The sequence below is a fragment of the Microcebus murinus genome, chromosome 2 (genome assembly GCF_040939455.1).
Source record: "Microcebus murinus isolate Inina chromosome 2, M.murinus_Inina_mat1.0, whole genome shotgun sequence".
Lineage (NCBI taxonomy): Eukaryota > Metazoa > Chordata > Mammalia > Primates > Cheirogaleidae > Microcebus > Microcebus murinus.
In genome coordinates, this window is record NC_134105.1 from 25,650,990 (window position 1) to 25,670,545 (window position 19,556).

Genomic DNA, 19,556 nt, shown 5'->3' on the forward strand with positions numbered 1-19,556 from the left:
GAGAATATAGGCCACTAATTCCAAATACAGACTCACTTTAGCTTGGCAAAAGTTAATGTGTAGAATAAAAGATTTCCCCTTCCTAGCTCACCCCTGTCCACCCATTGTCCAAATGGTAGCTCTTTCACTTAGCTTTTCTGGTGACTAAAGAGGTGGTCCCAAGCCCAGGCCTGTCTCTCCATTCCATTTCCAAATGGCTATCTTCACAACAGCCAAAACCTTAACTCAGCAGCTTCTTATATTCCATATATGTTTTCCTTTGATTCCCCTTTCCTTTCTAGATACCTACCCAGGAAAAATGTGTAAGAGAAATATCTCTGCCCTGCTATATTCAATTTTTTTCCTCCTCAGGCTTTTAGCTTCAGTTTTTGTAAAATCCCAAGTGTTTTCATGATCAGACCCTTCCCTAAAGAAACTTAATGGTTTGGGGGGGGGGGGACAAGTAGTGTTTATTTAGACATTAGCATCCCCAGGATTTGAGCAATCATACTTCAGTTACATATATCTCCACCAGTCTAGGGAGACTCTATTTATTTATGTACGTTTGGGGGAAAGGAATTTTACCACAGAAGGACAAAGAAAATCTATCTGGTCCATTCCTACCTTCTATTAAATTTCAGCATCTGGTTATGGGTTGGCTAATGCCTGACCCACTTCAGACATCCAGATAAATCAACTGTACCTAGAGTCTTATAGGAATATAGTAACTCCTTCAAACACAATATAGTTGGGGTAGGGAATGAACACATTCTATGATAGCAGGTGGTACTGGACAGATAAAACAATATTGTACCCACTATAAGCCCGAAGGATTGTTTTACCAGTGGTATTCAACCAGAGGATTTATCATGAACATGACCAAGACTCTATTGGCAATTTGTAGGTGAGGTCAAGGTTGCTAAATGTCAGTAAGAAACATTTAGGCTGAGCACAGTGGCTCACACCTGTAATCCTAGCACTCTGGGAGGCTGAGGCAGGAGGATCGCTCAAGGTCAGCAGTTCCAAACCATCCTGAGCAAGAGCGAGACCTCCTCTCTACTAAAAATAGAAATTAATTGGTCAACTAAAAATATATAGAAAAAATTAGCTGGGCATGGTGGTGTATACCTGTAGTCCCAGCTACTCGGGAGGCTGAGGCAGGAGGATTGCTTGAGCCCAGGAGTTTGAAGTTGGTGGGAGCTAGGCTGATGCCACCGCACTCTAGCCTGGGCAACAGAGTGAGACTCTGTCTCAAAAAAAAAAAAAAGAAAAGAAAAGAAACATTTAAATAGGCAAAGAGGAAAAGAGAGGGTATTTTAGGCAAGGAAAATGGAATGGGTAAGGCATGGAGACAGGAATAATTGTAAGATTTTTTTCCCCCAGAGACAGGGTCACACTCTGTCACCCAGGCTAGAATGCAGTGGCATGATTATAGCTCACTGTAACCTTGAACTCCTGGGCTCCAGTCATCCTCCTGCCTCAGCCTCCCAAGTAGCTGGGACTACAGGTGTACACTACGCCATGGCCAGCTAATTTTATTTTTTTAATTTATTGAGACAGTGTCTCAGTCTGTCTTCTGGGCTAGAGTGCAGTGTTGTCATCATAGCTCACCGCAACTGCAAACACCTGGGCTTAAACAAGCCTCCTGTGTCAGCCTGCCAAGTAGTTCAAACTGCAGGCACCACCATGACTGGCTAACTTTTCTACTTTATGTAGAGACAGGGTCTCACTATGTTGCCCAGGCTGGTCTTGAACTCCTGGCCTCAAGCGATCCTCCTGCCTCAGCCTCCCAAAGTTTCAGAATTACAAGCATGAGCCACCCCACCCATCTCAGATCTGGACTTTCATCTGGTATCATTTCCCATCAGTTTCTAGAACTTCTTTTAGCATTTCGTATAATGCAACTCCACCTGAAACAAATTCTCTTAGCTTTTGTCTCCCTGCAAATGTTATTTTGTCTTCATTTTTAAAGGGATATTTTGGGTTTTTTTCTTCTAGCCCTTTAAAGGTGTCATTCATTGTCTCCTGGTCTCCATTTCTGATAAGTCATGCATTCTTTGTATTATTTCTCTGCTGTATGTAATGTGTCCTTTTTCCTCTAGCTACTTTTAAAATGTTATTTTTATATTAGTTTGACTATGATATGTCTAGGTGTGGTTTTACATGTATTTATCCTGCTTATGATTTGCTAAGCTTCTTAAATCTGCGCACTCTTTCATCTATTTTAGAAAAATCTCAGTCATTATCTCCTTAAATACTTCTTTTGCTGATTTTTCTCTCCCCTCTCCATCTGGGACTCCAATTACACATATGTTAGAATGTTTAATATTGTCTCAGTTCTTGGACACTGTGTTCCATATTTTCACTCTTTTTTCTCTTTGTACTTTAGTTTGGATAATTTATACTGACCTGTCTTCAAGCATATTGATTGGCCCTCTGCTGTGTTCAGTCTGCTAAGCCCATTGAAAAACATTCTTCATTTCTTATTTTCATTTCTAGCACTTCCATTTGGTTCTTTTTTTTTTAGTTTCTACCTCTTTGCTGAAATTCCCCATCTGTTCATGCATTTTATCCACCTTTTTCACTAGAACCTTTACATATTTATCAGGGCTATTTCAAAGTCCTTGTCTGATAATTTAAAATCTGAGCTATCACTTCATCTGCTTCAAGTACTGTTTCCTCTCTTGACATGGGCCTTTTGTTGTTGTTCTTTGTGTGTCTCATAATTTTTTATAAATTCAGACATTTCATGTAAAAGAACTGTAGAAACCAACAAAAGTAGAAAAGGGCATCCCCCAACCTGCTGCTGGGACCAAAGGGAAAAGAAAAACTAAAAAAAAAAAAAAATCACTACTGGGGGGTTATTAGTCATTGTGACCTATAGCTGAGCTGGATCTGAGCTTTATTGCAGCTTTAGTTAGATTCAGTTCATCATTGGCTTCGATTTTTTTTTTAATTTTTAGGGACAGGGTCTCACTCTGTCACCCAGGCTAGAGTGCAATGGCCCAGTCATAGCCCACTGTAACCTCGAACTCCTCAGCTTAGGAAATCCTTTTGCCTCAGCCTCCTGAGTAGCTAGGACTATGGTGTGTGCCAGCATCGGCTAATTTTTAAATTTTTTATAGAGACAGAATCTCATTACATTGCCCAGGCTGGTCTTGAACTCCTGGCCTCAAGGGATCCTCCCACTTTGACCTGCCAATGTGCTGAGATTACAGGCGTGAGCTACCTTACCCAGCCAGGCTGTGAAATGTCTTGAGGGTAGATCAGGACTCCCTTTAGCAGGGCTTGGTCTCTGAGCACCAGCAATAGTCTAGTAAACTCTTTAAGCTTTAAAACAGATTGCCAAATTTCTGAACCATGGAAGGTCTCTTTCTACTTCACAGCTGTTAGATTTGGGGGTCACCTGAGATTTAGTTCCACCCCTGGTTTTCTGTGCCTCAGGATCTCTCTCTCCACCTTTCCCCAGCTTTTCAAGGTGGCTTCAGTACCCTTGGTTAAGGCCTGCAGTGACCTTGCTCATCTTTTTTTTTTTTAATGGATACATCCATATATAGGTTAAGAAAGGACTTTTGCTTCATATCCCAAATAAGAAAAAAGTAAATTGTAATTGAATTTCACTATGGATCCACAAACTCTGCCCATGAGAAAATAATGACAATGAGAATGACCCTTCCTTCTTATTGGTACTGCAGCCCAGACCAGGTGTTCAAGTGCTCAAGTTCTCGGAGACTGCTGTAAAGTTGCAGCCATCCACTCCATCACTGACTCCAACTACAGAGGATCAATATCACTCCTGGGGTTCAGAACTATTCAGATGGTTGAAGAATCTTATCTTTAAACAGAAGGCTAAAATCAGTGAGGGTACTATCAAGATATGATTTAGCTGTTAAATACAGAAAATAAGCAGTGTATAAAAGGCCTTTTATTGGTTTCTGAGACTTGGTATCCTAAAATTTTCATCTGCTGAATCAAAGGAAATCTAGCCCTAAGAAAAGAAGCAGCATAGCTTAGAGGTTAAACATACAGGCTCTGGAGTTAGAGCCCTTCACCTTAGGCTTGTATTTAACTACTTTGTGTTTTGGTTTCTTTTTTTTTTTTTTTTTTTGAGACAGAGTCTCACTTTGTTGCCCAGGCTAGAGTGAGTGCCGTGGCATCAGCCTAGCTCACAGCAACCTCAAACTCCTGGGCTCAAGCGATCCTCCTGCCTCAGCCTCCCAAGTAGCTGGGACTACAGGCATGCGCCACGATGCCCGGCCAATTTTTTCTATATATATTAGTTGGCCAATTTTCTTTCTATTTATAGTAGAGATGGGGTCTTGCTCTTGCTCAGGCTGGTTTCGAACTCCTGACCTCGAGCAATCCGCCCGCCTCGGCCTCCCAGAGAGCTAGGATTACAGGCGTGAGCCACTGTGCCCAGCCTGTGTTTTGGTTTCTTTAGCAGTAAATTGGTAATTATAGTAGTACCTATGTTATAAGGTTGTTGAAGATTATATAGTTATAATTATAGTAATAATTATATAATTATTTATTTTATAAGTCAATATATAAGCACTTAGAATAGTACTGGGTTATAAAAAACATCATAAAAATGTTTTGAATTATTATTAGCACCAACTTTGGCAGATTCAGAAACACCAGGATGTGTACACTATTTATATAAGTTAAAATTTGTAGCCCAGATCACCCTTACTCATTTCCTCCACATGCTCTCAGCCCAAGGTTTCCAAATATTTTCTCCATATAATTTAGAGACTTCTTTTCATCACTGCCATCACTTTAGGGACTTAATATATTCCTTATGCATATATTTCTTTCTTTCTTTTTTTTTTTTTTTTGAGACAGTCTTGCTTTGTTGCCCAAGCTAGAGTGAGTGCCGTGGCATCAGCCTAGCTCACAGCAACCTCAATCTCCTGGGCTCAAGCAATCCTGCTGCCTCAGTCTCCCAAGTAGCTGGGACTACAGGCATGCGCCACCATGCCTGGCTAATTTTTTCTATATATATTAGTTAGCCAATTAATTTCTTTCTATTTATAGTAGAGATGGGGTCTTGCTCTTGCTCAGGCTGGTTTCGAATTCCTGACCTCGAGCAATCTGCCCACCTCAGCCTCCCAGAGTGCTAGGATTACAGGCGTGAGCCACCGTGCCCGGCCCTTATGCATATATTTCTACCATGGGACACATAAGCCTTGGCAAAAGGGAAGAGTCAGTCTTAGTTGGCTCCTTGGGAAGTAGGACATGCCTCCACAGTCAGGTAGCTGGAAAATGGATAGACCAGGTGGAAATACCTCTGGCCCACTTCTAGCCTCTGTGAAAAAGAAAACAAGGAATACCCTGGAACTCCAGAGGCACCAAGAACTCCAAGGAATGTGGACTCTACGGCGAAAAATGTATACATCCTTCCTGAAATTCTGGTCCCAGAACCTAAAAATTTGTTATACATTTGATAGTCTCAAAATACAGTTGTCAGGGAGGAAAAATAGTGGTTCGAACACATATGTTTATCTCCTCTCCTTCCTGGAGCCCCTCAACAATGACAGAAAATGAATAAAATCAGAATAAACTCACAAGGATCAAGAAAATGGGAGAAAGATATCAGAGGATGAGAAGATGGAAAGCTAAGTGAAAACATTAGCAGTGGTGAGAAAGCTATACACCAAGAATCTGCAGAGGTGGTGTTAATGAGAAACAAGCCATTTCCTGCCACAGAACTCCAGCTAAGCTCAAGTGTTGCAGAACCCAGAAACCTAGGAAGAAAAACCCAGGCAGAAGAATTAGTTGAAGACAAAAGGATTGATTGAAAATCTCTATAAGGATCATTTAGGGCCAGGCACAGTGACTCATACCTATAATCCTAGCACTCTGGGAGGCTGAGGTGGGCAGATTACTCGAGGTCAGGAGTTCGAAATCAGCCTGAGCAAGAGCAAGACCCCGCCTCTACTAAAAATAGAAAGAAATTAATTGGCCAACTAAAAATATATAGAAAAAATTAGCTGGGCATAGTGGTGCGTGCCTATAGTCCCAGCTACTCGGGAGGCTGAGGCAGAAGGATCGCTTGAGCCCAGGAGTTTGAGGTTGCTGTGAGCTAGGCTGACGCCACTGCACTCTAGCCCAGGCAACACAGTGAGACTCTGTCTCAAAAACAACAACAACAAGAAAAAAACAAGGCAAAAATTTAGCAAAACATGATGTAACTAATGGGAGAATGAAAGGAGGGAAGGGGTAGATACAGTGTTAAATTCACATGTTTCACAATAGCCATTAGATAGTGTTAGTGATTAATCAAATGGTACTATAAGCACATTACTTCAAAATATGGCAGTAAATATTCAAAGGAATATTTAAAAGAGTTGAAATGGTTGCCTTGGCGGTGGGGAGACATGGGATTTACAGGTATGAATCATTTAAATAATGTGCATACACTACTTTGATAAAATTGCTGTTCTGATTTTAAATGAGAAATTGTAAGGGATGTTTCTCTTTATTTTCCAAACTTTCTATAATTAATTCTCTTACTTCTTATTACTCTTTTTTTTTTGAGACAGAGTCTCACTTTGTTGCCCAGGCTAGAGTGAGTGCCGTGGCGTCAGCCTGGCTCACAGCAACCTCAATCTCCGGGGCTCAGCGATCCTACTGCCTCAGCCTCCCGAGTAGCTGGGACTACAGGCATGCACCACTATGCCCGGCTAATTTTTTGTATATATAGTTTTAGTTGGTCAATTAATTTATTTCTATTTTTGGTAGAGACGGGGTCTCGCTCAGGCTGGTTTCGAACTCCTGACCTTGAGCAATCCGCCCGCCTCGGCCTCCCAAAGTGCTAGGATTACAGGCGTGAGCCACCGCGCCCGGCCTTATTACTCTTTATTGTAGTCTTTTGCAAATACTATATAATGTGTTCATATAATTAGAACATATTGCTTTTATTTTAAACATTCTATGAAAACAGAAGTATATAGAATAAAATGTGTAGTTCCTTTTAGCTGCCTCACACATCCCTCAGTAGAAATAACCACTATTAATATTTTATGTGGGCCGGGCGAGGTGGCTCACGCCTGTAATCCTAGCACTCTAGGAGGCTGAGGCGGACGGATTGCTCGAGGTCAGAAGTTTGAAACCAGCCTGAGCAAGAGCGAGACCCCATCTCTACTATAAATAGAAAGAAGTTAATTGGCCAACTAATACATATAGAAAAAAAAATTAGCCGGGCATGGTGGCACATGCTGTAGTCCCAGCTACTCGGGAGGCTGAGGCAGGAGGATCGCTTCAGCCCAGGAGTTTGAGGTTGCTGTGAGCTAGGCTGACGCCATGGCACTCACTCTATCCTGGGCAACAAAGTGAGACTCTGTCTCAAAAAATATATATATATTTTATGTGTATAGTCCCTGACCTTTTCATATGCATTTACAGTTGTGCACATACCACATTTTATATTATTGAGATCATATTATATATAATATTCTACAACTGGATTTTTTCATCTTAGCACTATATTTTAGAGATCCTTTCATATCAGTACATGTAAATGCATCTCATACATTTTGACTGTTCCATATGTTCCATAATATGAATGTAACATAATTGTTTAACCATTCCCTTTCTGAATGTTAAGGTTATTTTTATTTTTTGCCATTGCAACCAAGGCTGTAATGAACAAACATCCTTGTACATGTTACATGTGTAACAAAAATTCAAGTTTCTTGAGAACAGAGACCCAGATGGAATGAAGGGTTCAAGGAAAGGCACAATTAAATTTTCATAGACACTGACAAAATATCTTCCCAAAAAGTTGTCCCAATTTATAGTCTCACCAACACTGTTTGAAAGTATTAATTTCCCTCACCCTTACCAATTGAATATAATCAAATTTTTTTGGAGAAGCAGGATATTTATTTCTACTAATACAGGCAGATACTATGAAATTATACCAAAAAACTTCTTTAGATATAATAATTACATGCCTTTAGCCTGGGCCAGATGCTGCATAACTTATTCAAATACAAAAACCATGACAAAATACCGAGTGAAAATTTATCAACACACTTGAGAATTTGTAATGGAAGGTCTGGAGAATCAATTTAACAGAAGATTTTGCTAGAACATGAAAACTGATTTTTTTTTTTTTTTGAGACAGAGTCTCTTTCTCTCACCCCAGCTAGAGGGCAGTGGCATCATCATAGCTCACTGCAACCTCAAACTCCTGGGCTCAAGCAATCCTCCTGCCTCAGACTCCCAAGTAGCTGGGACTACAGGTGCATGCCACCACGCCTGGCTAAGTTTTCTACTTTTTGTAGAGATGGGGTCTCACTCTTGCTCAGGCTGATCTCGAACTTCTGACCTCAAGTAATCCTCCTGCCCCGGCCTCCCAGAGTGCTAGGATTTCATGCATGAGCCACCACGCCCAGCCAAAACTGATGATACTTAATATAAAAATATGAATGTTTCAAATAAAAATCTATATATTTGAACCAATGGACTTTAGTTTTATTTCCATTTCTATTGTGCAATTTCCTACTCATTACCTCTAATCCACATTATGCAGTCTAGTGGTAACACTTCCATATATACCAAATAAATCTGGATATAATCAATTTTTAAAATATTTTTCAAGCTCTGATGTTTTTAAATCTGATTTTTTTTTTTTTTTTTGGAAACAGAGTCTCATTTTGTTGCCCAGGCTAGAATGAGTGCTGTGCCATCAGCCTAGCTCACAGCAACCTCAATCTCTTGGGCTCAGCCTCCCGAGTAGCTGGGACTACAGGCATGCGCCACCATGCCCGGCTAATTTTTTCTATATATATTAGTTGGCCAATTAATTTCTTTCTATTTATAGTAGAGACGGGGTCTCACTCTTGCTCAGGCTGGTTTCGAACTCCTGACCTCAAGCAATCCGCCCACCTTGGCCTCCCAGAGTGCTAGGATTACAGGTGTGAGCCACCGTGCCCGGCTCACCAGTCTTTTTCTTTTTCTTTTCTTTTCTTTTCTTTCTTTTTTTTTTTTTTTTGAGACAGTCTCACTCCATCACCTTGAGTAGAGTGCCTTGGTATCAGCCTCGCTCACAGCAACCTCAAACTCCTGGGCTCAAGCAATCCTCCTTCTGAACTCAGCCTCCCAAGTAGCTGAGACTACAGGTGTGTGCCACCACACCTGGCTAATTTTTTCTATTTTTAGTAGAGAGAGGGTCTCGTTTTTGCTCAGGCTGGTCTCGAACTGCTGACCTCAAGTGATCCTCCTGCCTAAGCCTCCCAGAGTGCTAAGATTACATCCATGAGCCACTGCGACCAGGCAACCACCATCTTATATATATTCTCTCTCTCTTTTTTTTCTTTTTTCTTTTTTTTTTTGAGACAGAATCTCACTCTATCACCCTGGCTAGAATGCAGTGGCATCATGATAGCTCACTGCAGCCTCAAATTCCTGGGATCAGGCTCCTGACTCAGCCTTTCAAGTAGCTGGCACTACAGGTATGTGGCACTATGACCAGCTAATTTTTATGTTTTTGGTAGATATGGGGGTCTCACTCTTGCTCAGGCTGGTCTCAAACTCTTGAGGTCAAGCAATCCTCCCACATTGGCCTCCCAGAGTGCTAGGATTATAGGTGTGAGCCACTGCACCAGGCCCATCTTAAATATATTCTTAATTCTCTTGTCACCTTCTCTTCATTATACTCACTGACAAAACCTCATATCTCCCTAAACTCAACTAACTGAATAGTCCATATCTGCACCTTCACAGCTGAACATGGCTAGAGAAAATCCCACAACTGTGCTGTTTCAACTGAAATTTATGACTATAGATCTTAAATGTGCACTCAATATTGCCCAGCAATCCTGCTATATTCCCCAGTAGTTTTTTCCCTCTACTGTCCAATATGACCTTTTCCTCTCCCTTCAAATCTCTTCCTTTCTCTTCCTTCTCATATGACCTCAACTTATTCTATTAGAAAATAGAAGCAATCTGGCCAGGTGAGGTGGCTCACGCCTGTAATCCTAGCACTCTGGGAGGCCGAGGCGGGCGGATTGCTCGAGGTCAGGAGTTCGAAACCAGCCTGAGCAAGAACAAGACCCCGTCTCTACTATAAATAGAAAGAAATTAATTGGCCAACTAATATACATAGAAAAAATTAGCTGGGCATGGTGGCACATGCCTGTAGTCCCAGCTACTTGGGAGGCTGAGGCAGGAGGATTGCTTGAGCCCAGGAGTTTGCTGTGAGCTAGGCTGACGCCACGGCACTCACTCTAACCTGGGAAACAAAGTGAGACTCTGTCTCAAAAAAAAAAAAAAAAGAAAATAGAAGCAATCACGATTATGCCCTCATCTTCTTCCACCTACATTTCCTCCATTTCTACCTCATCTTCCTCCACCTCTGCCTCATCTTCCTCCACTTACATTTTCTCCACCTCTACCTCATCTTTCTCCACCTCTACCAGCATTACTGATATGCCTCAAGTTCCATACTCTTTGATTTTTTTTCCTGGATCTGCTCTTTATCACCTTGCTTTGGTATCATGGAGACTCCTATTCCTCCTTCTTCTCTTCCTCCTCATGCTCCTCCTCGACCTTCTTCTTTACATTTTCCATCTCCTCCTGCTCTGCTTTCTCTTTATTGCCTTCTTTTGCCTCCTTCTGGTCACAACCTTTAACTCTCACGCTTTCACTCATTTATACTTGCTGGAGGGAGATCCAGAATTGAGAAAGGAAAGGAAAAGAAACATATCTGCTGCTGCTATTGTTGAAAACTTTCCCAATTCCCTGCCATCCATGATGAATTGCAATATAGTCAGCATTGGCAATTTTTGACAGTCCCTACAGGGACTGTTAATTTTAAAATATTTTTTAAATACTTAAATAAAAGAAAAGCTATTCTTTGTTCATGAATTGGAATACTTACTATAGATAAGAGGGCAATACTCCCCAGATTGATCTACAGAGTCAGTATAATCCCTGTCAAAATTCCAACTACCTTTTTTTTTTTTTGCAGAAAGGGACAAGCAGATCTTAAAATTCATATGAAGGCCGGGCGTGGTAGCTCACGCCTGTAATCCTAGCACTCTGGGAAGCCGAGGCAGGCTGGTTCAAAACCAGCCTGAGTGAGACACCATCTCTACTAAAAATAGAAAGAAATTAATTGACCAACTATAAAAATATACATACAAAAAATTACCCGGGCATGGTGGCACATGCTTGTAGTCCCAGCTATTTGGGAGGCTGAGGCAGTAGGATTGCTTGAGCCCAGGAGTTTGAGGTTGCTGTGAGCTAGGCTGATGCCATGGCACTCACTCTAGCCTGGGCAACAAAGTGAGACTCTGTCTCAAAAAAAAAAAAAATTCATATGAAAATGCAAGGGACCCAGAATAGCCAAAACAGTCTTGAAAAAGAAGAGCAAAGTTGGATGGCATGCACTTCCTAATTTCAAAATTTACTACAAAGCTACAGTAATCAAAGCAGTGTGAAATGGCATATGGACAGACATAAGATTGACAGAATAGAATTGAAAGCCCAGAAATAAACCCTTACATGTACAGTCAAGGGATTTTTGACAAGTGTGCCAGAGTTGGGCCAGTGTGAGTTTGTAATCCCAGCTACTCTGGAGGCTAAGGTAGGAGGATTGCTTGAGGCCAGGAGTTCAATGCTGTGGTGTGCTATGATCTATGATTGTGCTTGTGAATAGCCACTGTACTCCAGCCTGGGCAACATAGCAAGACTCTGCTACTTAAAAAAATTTTTAAAAAGACAAGGATGCCAGACCATTAGAGGAAAGAATAGTCTTTTCAACAAATGGTACTTGGACAACTGGGTATTCACATGCAAAAGAATTAATTTGAACCCTTACCTCACCCCATACACAAAAGTTAACTCAAAATCAATCTTCATAACCTTGAATTAGGTTTCTTAGATAATAACAAAAAACAACAAGCAACCAGAGAAAAAAATAAACTGGACTTTATCTAAATTAGAAAGTTTCGTGCTTCAAAGAACAGCATAAAGAAAGTGAAGCATCCCATATAGAGAGAAAAGTTTTGCAAATCATATATATGATAAGGGACTTGTATCTGGAATGTATAAAGGACTCCTACAGCTCAGTACTAAAAAAAAGGCAAATAACCTAATTTTTCAAAGGACAGAAGATTTGAATAGACATTTCTACAAAGAAGATATAAAAATGGCCGATAAACATATAAATAGATGTTCAACATCATTAGTCCTTAGGAAAATTGAACCAAAACCATGATGAGATATCACATCACACCTACAAGGATGGCTATATATATTTTTTACAAATCTAAAAGTGAGTGTTGGCAAGAATGCAGAGAAATTAGACCACTCATACATTGCCGGTGGAAATGTAAAATGGTATAGCCACTGAGGAAAGCAGTTTGGCAGTTCCTCAAGAGTTACCATGTGACTCAATAATTCTATTATACCTCTAGATATAGAGCCAAAAGAATTGAAAATTTATGTCCACACAAAAACTTGCACATGAATGTTCATAGCAGTATTACTATAGCCAAAAAGTGGAAACAACCCAAATGTCTACCAATAGTTGAATGGATAAATGAAATGTGGTATATCCATATAATGGAATATTAGCTGTAAAAAGCAATGAAGTACATGCTACAACATAGATCAACCTTGAGAACATGCTGAGTGGAAGAAACTTGATACAAAAGGCTACATATTGTATAATTCCATTTATATGCAGTGTTCAGAATAGACAAATCCATAGAGACAGAAGGTAGATTAGTGATTTCTAAAGGGGTAGAAATCAGGTGGAGGAAGGTGGAGGAGGGGGTAGAGAGTAACAGCTAATGGGTACGAGTTTGGTTTTGGGGTGATGAATTTGTTCTGGAATTTGATATTAATAGTTGTATCTTGTGAATACACTTAAAAAATCACTGAATTGTACACTTTAATACATTGACTGCCATGTGAGTTGTATTTAACTCAGGCTACTTTACAGCCCAGGACCTCGTGAAGCAAAATCCTGCAGTTGGCTGGTGAAAATGTTACTTGTTGATGTGCCTATTGTTACAATTAATATTGAAAATTTAGTTCTAAAACTGTAGATTGTGTTGCATATAACTCATGCACAGAAAACAATAAAAAATAACAAATTAAAAAAGGATTGTTTTGTTTTAATAAAACACCATGACCCCAGGGGAAAATTTTTTTTTCCTAGTGTGGCAGTCAATGTGTTAAAATAGTAAATTTTATGGTATGTGAATTGTATCGCAATAAAAAAGCAAAAGAGAAAGGCTGCCAATGGAGTAGGTACTAGTGGGCAGACATTCCATTTAGATGCCAGGTGGTGGTGGCCTTTGATGTGCTGGTCTGGTTTCATTTGTATTCAGTGCAGGTCCCCACCCACCTCAGCCATAGTGGCACTGCTTTAGCTTCTACTTAAGGTTTTTGTTGAGTAATGGGTTACCCAGCTAAAGAAGAGTGAAAGCCCTTGGCCCAACTGATCAACTGCAAAGAAGCTCCTCCTCAACTTGTAAGCGCCAGAGTGTGAGAACAGGCTGGGGAGTCCAAGCCCTGACAGAGACCAGTGCCCAGATAGGGGTTGGAGTGCCACAAGCAGCACTGAGGCTGCAGCCCTGGCTTTGGGTGCAGCATCCACTAGTGAGACTCACCGTGGTACAGCCTGGCCTCAGGGGAGCAATGACACATTCAAGAAGTTCAGTTTCATTTATAAACCTTGACCGAGCCCACTCTCAGAGTGAGCCAAGTCCTGTCTTCAGGTGGCTTAGGCACAGGATGTGTAAACTTGCTCGGTTCCTGACAGCTCTGCTCTCCTCTCTTGGACCAAGCTGAGATCTTGAGCTCACTGTCTCTCAAGGGACAACAAGACATGGGCAGGGGAGCAGAGAAACAACATATTGTGGCTTTTAGCTGGGGGAACAGTGGGGAGGAAGAACTAATAACCACTGGGCACTTACTCTGTGCCAGACACCCAGAGCATGCACATATATGATTTAACTTCCTCTTCAAAACAAGCTTGAGTAGTAGGTGAACGGATATGCTCAAGGTACTTATAGCTCATGCATTGTGGAACTGGGATTTGAACCTAGGACCATCCGATTCAAAAGTCTGTGCTCTAGAGAAGCTGGCATTTCACCTAGAGTTTTTTTTTTTTTTTTTTTTTTTTTTTTTTTTTTTTTTTTACCTAGGATCCTCTCCATTGGACCATTTCTAACTTCTGCCATTTATATGCCATTCACTTGCTTACATTCATTCCATAAACTTCCCCAAGCAGTCATTTAGTGCCTGGTAGGTTGTCAGGCAACAGAGACACAAACCTGAATATCTGAATAAGGCATGAGCCTTGCCCTCAGGATTTATAGTATCGTGGGAGCCAGGGCTGGACTGAGACAGAAGACCAGGAGTTAAGTTAATTACAACACCAAGGGAGATCCTCTGGTGGTTTGGTCAGATGGCAAGTGATTTTAATATGAAAATACGGATTCAAGGTTTGGGGCAATGGGGGCAAATATACTGCCACTTCTCTTTCCATCCCCTGTCCTGGAAGGATGGGGGTATAGTAGGATGGGCAACCATCACCAGGGAGAGCTGAAGGGGAAGTGGTATTCTGGGGCAGGGCTTCTTCTTAGCCACAGCAGGAAGTGGAAGGAGGGTTTGCTGAACAGGCCAAGCTTCAGGGGAGTTTACTGACTACAGAACTTTGGTTCAGGAGGGCTCAGTAGGAAGGATGTTTGGAAAAGGAGCAATGGGTGCCTGAGTGGGAGTGAGCTTGAGAATGAGAATGTAGGTGATCAGAGTGATCAAGAATGGCAGGACAGGACAGGCGCGGTGGCTCACGCCTGTAATCCTAGCACTCTGGGAGGCCGAGGTGGGCAAATCGTTTGAGCTCAGCAGTTTGAGACCAGCCTAAGCAAGAGCAAGACCCCATCTCTACCAAAAATAGAAAAAATTAGCTGGGCATGGTGGCACGGGCCTGTAGTCCCAGCTACTCAGGAGACTGAAGCAGAAGGATCGTTGAGCCCAGGAGTTTGAGGTAGGCTGTGAGCTAGGCTGATGCCACAGCATTCTAGCCTGGGCAACAGAGTGAGACTCTGTCTTAAAAAAAAACAACACAAAAAAACAATGGCAGGACAGGGAGACTTTTGAGGGAGCGGGATATTGCAGTCCCGAGTGGAACTGTGGGGTACATATCTTTCATGTTCTGGTTTCTGAGGCTAGTGGTAACACTATTTTCAGTCCAGGGAACAAGCTATGGTCTTTGCTAAGAGTACCAAATAGAATATAGAGAAAATTTGTTAGGAAGTGAGTTGGGAAAGTCAGCCACAGACCAGGCTATTTGAGCCATTAGCATTGTTTAAATTGTGGAAGGAGCTTATCAGCCTGGGGTGGAAAAGAAGAGAGGTGGCTACTAGGTTTAACTCCAAACTTGACCTCTAGTTGGCTTTTTTTTTCTTCTTAGCTGTACACCAGTCTGTTCATTTAGTGAATACTTTCTTAACTTTGATCTTTCTGTCCTCTATTATTGCTTACAAGTTAATATTTGGCTTAACAGAGAGGTAGCATGGTGCTACGGAAAGAATATGCAGTATGGTATCAGTAGACTAGAATCTACTTAGTAGATTAAAAGTCCCAATTCCATAGTCAATTAGGGGTTGAATCAGCTAGAATTTAAATATGGGACTTAGAACTCCAATTTTTCCATGCTTCACTGCAGCATCATATAATGTAGAGGCAAGCTTATTTAGCTGACTGAGCTTCAGTTTCCTCAACTGTTCAATTTTTTTTTTTTTTTTTTTTTTTGCAATAGGGTCTTACTCTGTGGCCCTGGCTAGAGTGCAGTGGCACAATCATAGCTCACTGCAACCTCAAACTCCTAGGCTCAAGTGATCCTCCTGCCTCAGCCTCCTGAATAGCTGGGATTACAGGTGTGTACCATCATGCCTAGCTAATTTTTTGTTTTGTTTTGTTTTGTTTTATTGAGACAGAGTCTTACTCTGTTGGCCGAACTAGAGTGCCTTGGCATCAGCCTAGCTCACAGCAACCTCAAACTCCTGGGCTCAAGCAATCCTTCTGCCTCAGCCTCCTGAGTAGCTGGGACTACAGGCATGCATCACCATACCTGGATAATTTTTTCTATATATTTTTAGTTGGCCAATGAATTTCTTTTGGTTTTTAGTAGAGACAGGGTCTCACTCTTGCTCAGGCTGGTTTCCAACTCCTGACTTTGAGCGATCCACCCACCTCATCCTCCCAGAGTGCTAGGATTACCTCACTAATTTTTTGTTTTTTAGAAATGGAGTCTGGCTGTGTTGCTCAGGCTGGTCTCAAATTTCTGGCCTCAAGCACTCCTACCATCTTGGCCTCCCAAAATGCTGGGTTACAGGTGTGAGCCACCACACTTGGCCCTTTCTTAACGATGGTTGTGAAAATTAAATGACATGTGAAGCCCATAAAACAGTGCCTGGTAAGGGTGTAGCCCTAACATTTTCTATTATTACATATAAAAATTACCCGGCTATATGCATGCACATGGCAGGTGGTCAAACGAATATATCTCACTACACATATTATGGGCTGAATTGTGCCCCCAGCAATTCATACATTGAAGTCCTAACTCCAGTACCTTGGAATGTGACTGTATTTGGAGAAAGGGTCTTTGAAGAGATAATTACATTAAAATAAGGTTATTAGGGTGAGCACTAACCTAATTTGACCAGTGTCCTTATAAGAAGAGGAAATTTGGACATAGACATGTATAAAGGAAAGACCATGTGCAGACACTGGGAGAAGACAGCCATCTACAAGTGAAGGAGAAAGGCCTCAGAAGGAACTAGTCCTGCCAACACTTTTTTTTTTTAAGACACAGAGTCTCACTTTGTTGCCCAGGCTAGAGTGCTATGGTCTCAGCCTAGCTTATAACAACCTCAAACTCCTGGGCGCAAGCCAGCCTCTTGCCTCAGCCTCCCAAGTAGCTGGGACTACAGGGACATACCACCACACCCGGCTAATTTTTTTCTAATCATCCAGTTAATTTTTTCTACTTTTAGTAGACATGGATCTCATTCTTGCTGGGGCTGGTCTCGAATTCTTAAACTCAAGCAACTATCCCACCTCAGCCTTCCAGAGTGCTAGGATCAAAGGCGTGAGCCACTATGCCCTGCCCTGCCAACACCTTGGTCTCTGATTTCTAGCCTCCAGAAGCATGAGAAAATAAATTTCTGTTGTTTAAGCCACCCAATTTGTGGTACTTTCTTACGACAGCTCTAGCTAACTAATACAACAAACACACATTGTCCTTTTTTCATTCTTGTTTTTGTTTTTGTTTTTTTGATTTTCTCAAAGGTAACCGTTTCAAAGTTTTAGGGGGAAAGTTGAGATCTTTCATTTATCAAAGACCAAACCTTGATCACTCCACATCTGGGTAAAAGTCCCTATCCTCCAAGAACACTTTTTGCAGCATTCAACATTTGCAGGAGAGACCTGTTTTAGTTCATCATCAACCTATACAGGCACCCAAGTGTTTCAACAAAAAAACAAGAGAGTAACTCATACCAGCAGTTAAAAAGTAGATAGTTCATTTAAAGAAACGTGTATTTAATTTTCCTAGGTGTGAAAAGTGTTACCTAGGAGAATGTCCTGACTCCTAGGAGATACATGCTGAGGTGATATGACACCTCACCTGTAACTGTTTTGGCTGAAAGAATAAAGTATAGTTGACCGTTGAACACCACATTGTACCTTTTTTAACTCCTCATTCTGCTAACTAGAAACTGCTTCTTGGCCTGTCGTCCCATGCTTTCCAACTCAAAGTCCTGACTGAAAGCCCTAAGGATGCTGGGCCTGCTGGGTTGACCATGCTACCTTGGAGCCGGTGCTGTCCCCTCGGCTCTTGGCTGCTAAGGTGAAGGCATCCAAGAAAGCAAGACCTTTCTTTTCCGAAGTGACTGGTGATTTGCTGACCAGGAGCGCTTGTCATGGGACCAGAGAGAGAATGCATCATTCATCAGGGTCCATTCCCGTGGTGCCTTCCGGCTGCACGGGGAGGGAAGGGCAATTGGGTGTGTGGTGTTGGGTGAAGGAATGAAGGAGGACTGCTGCGACTAAGGTGACCCCAGTGTTCCCTGTCCCACGAAAAGACGGGATGAAAGAAGCGATCTGAGGTGGGAGGAGGGAAGACAGGTACCCGACGTGAATCTCAGGACACTTTCCACGACAGAAGCGGAGAACTGAGTCTCTGGGTCAGCCGGGACTGGAAAACAGCCCCGTTGCAGGTAACCGCGTACGGGGACGCCCCGGGGGGACCGCATGCAGCCCCCAGAGCCGTTTGCCCTGGGATGGCCGCCTCGGGCAGACGGAGCGGAGCGGAGCGGGCGGCGGGCGCGCGCCCGACACGTCCTCCGGGCACTGCCCCCTCGGGCGCGCGCCCGTGCCCGCCGCAGCCCGCCCCCGCCCCCGCCGGGCTCGGTGGACCCCGCGCCGGGGCCGCGCACGCCCCTCCGCCAGCCGGGACCCCTGGCCGCGCGCACCCCGCGCCCCCTCCCCGCCCGGCGGGCGCGCGCGCTGGCTCCCGCTCCCGCTCCCGCTGGCGGCGGCGGCGGCGGCGGCGGGGATTGTTTTTGTTGTCGCTGAGGCCGGAAGAGCCGCGGGAGCCGGGTCCCTGTGCCCGGCCGGGCGCCGCCGCCGCCCCCTGCCCGGCGCCCGCGTCTCCGCGGCGCCCGCGCAGCGCCAATATTCCGGAGAGCAAGCGTTACGCGGCGGCGGCGGCGGCGGGGCCCGGAGCGGGAGGCGCCGGGGACCGGGGCGAGGCGGCCCCCGCCGCCGCCATGGAGGCGCTGGGACCCGGTGAGGAGCGAGCTCGGGCCGGGCCGGACCCGGGCCCGCGACGGGCGGGCGGGGGGACCGTAGCTGCCCGTCGCCCCGCCGGCCCGCGCGTACCGCGCTCGGGCTGCCAGGCCTCGGGACGGGGACTGCGCCCACCGCACAGGGCGGAGCGGGCTGACCCGGGCCTTGGGGGGCGGCGACCGCGCCCCGGCCTGGAGCCGTGGGCCGAACCTCGAGGTCTGCGGGAGGGAGGCCGGGGAAGGTGACCCGTGCCCGCGGGTGGAGGCGAGACTTGACCCAACCTCGGGAGGTGATCTGTGATCTGGGGTCGCGGAGAGGATAGTTTGGGCCTCAGAAGGGGGACGATTCGTGCCCGGTGCGTGGGGAGGCCTGGCCCAGACTGGAAGGGACCCCTCACCTACTGCCAGGAGTCGTCTTGGTTTTGGACCGCACCCCTGTTTTTCTTTGCACTGGCAAACAGTCGAGAGCCTTAAGATAAGGAAGAAGAACTTCCCCCAAAACACCTCTCATGACCCCTGAAGGCTCAGGGACAACATGCCCACCCTTTCTCAAAGACCCTGAAGTCTTGAAGAACAAGGTCCTATCTATGCCTCCATCTGTTTGTCAGTCTGCGTGTCAGTCCCAGAGTGGTCGGGGCTCGCCTTTGGGTGACACAGAGTTACCAGTCAGTCCGCCCCAGCACAGGCTTTACTGCCCCGAGTTCTCTTCTAATTGGGTTAGGAGCTGTAGTCAGGATCAAGTGAAGGAGAAAGTGC

At 43.8% G+C, this 19,556-nt stretch overlaps 2 protein-coding genes across 2 annotated transcripts in view; one reads left to right on the plus strand and one right to left on the minus strand.

The window, feature by feature from the left end:
• PSMB2 (proteasome 20S subunit beta 2) overlaps window positions 1-19,556 on the minus strand; it is a 195,437-nt gene that overhangs the window by 153,813 nt on the left and 22,068 nt on the right. The window lies entirely within an intron of this gene.
• Window positions 18,578-19,556, plus strand: part of AGO4 (argonaute RISC component 4) — a 39,595-nt gene continuing 38,616 nt past the window's right edge. Inside the window, exon 1 of the mRNA XM_012765238.2 lies at window positions 18,578-18,801. Coding sequence (XP_012620692.1) covers window positions 18,783-18,801 — 19 coding nt within the window. The 5' untranslated portion in view covers window positions 18,578-18,782. The remainder of the gene's footprint in view (window positions 18,802-19,556) is intronic.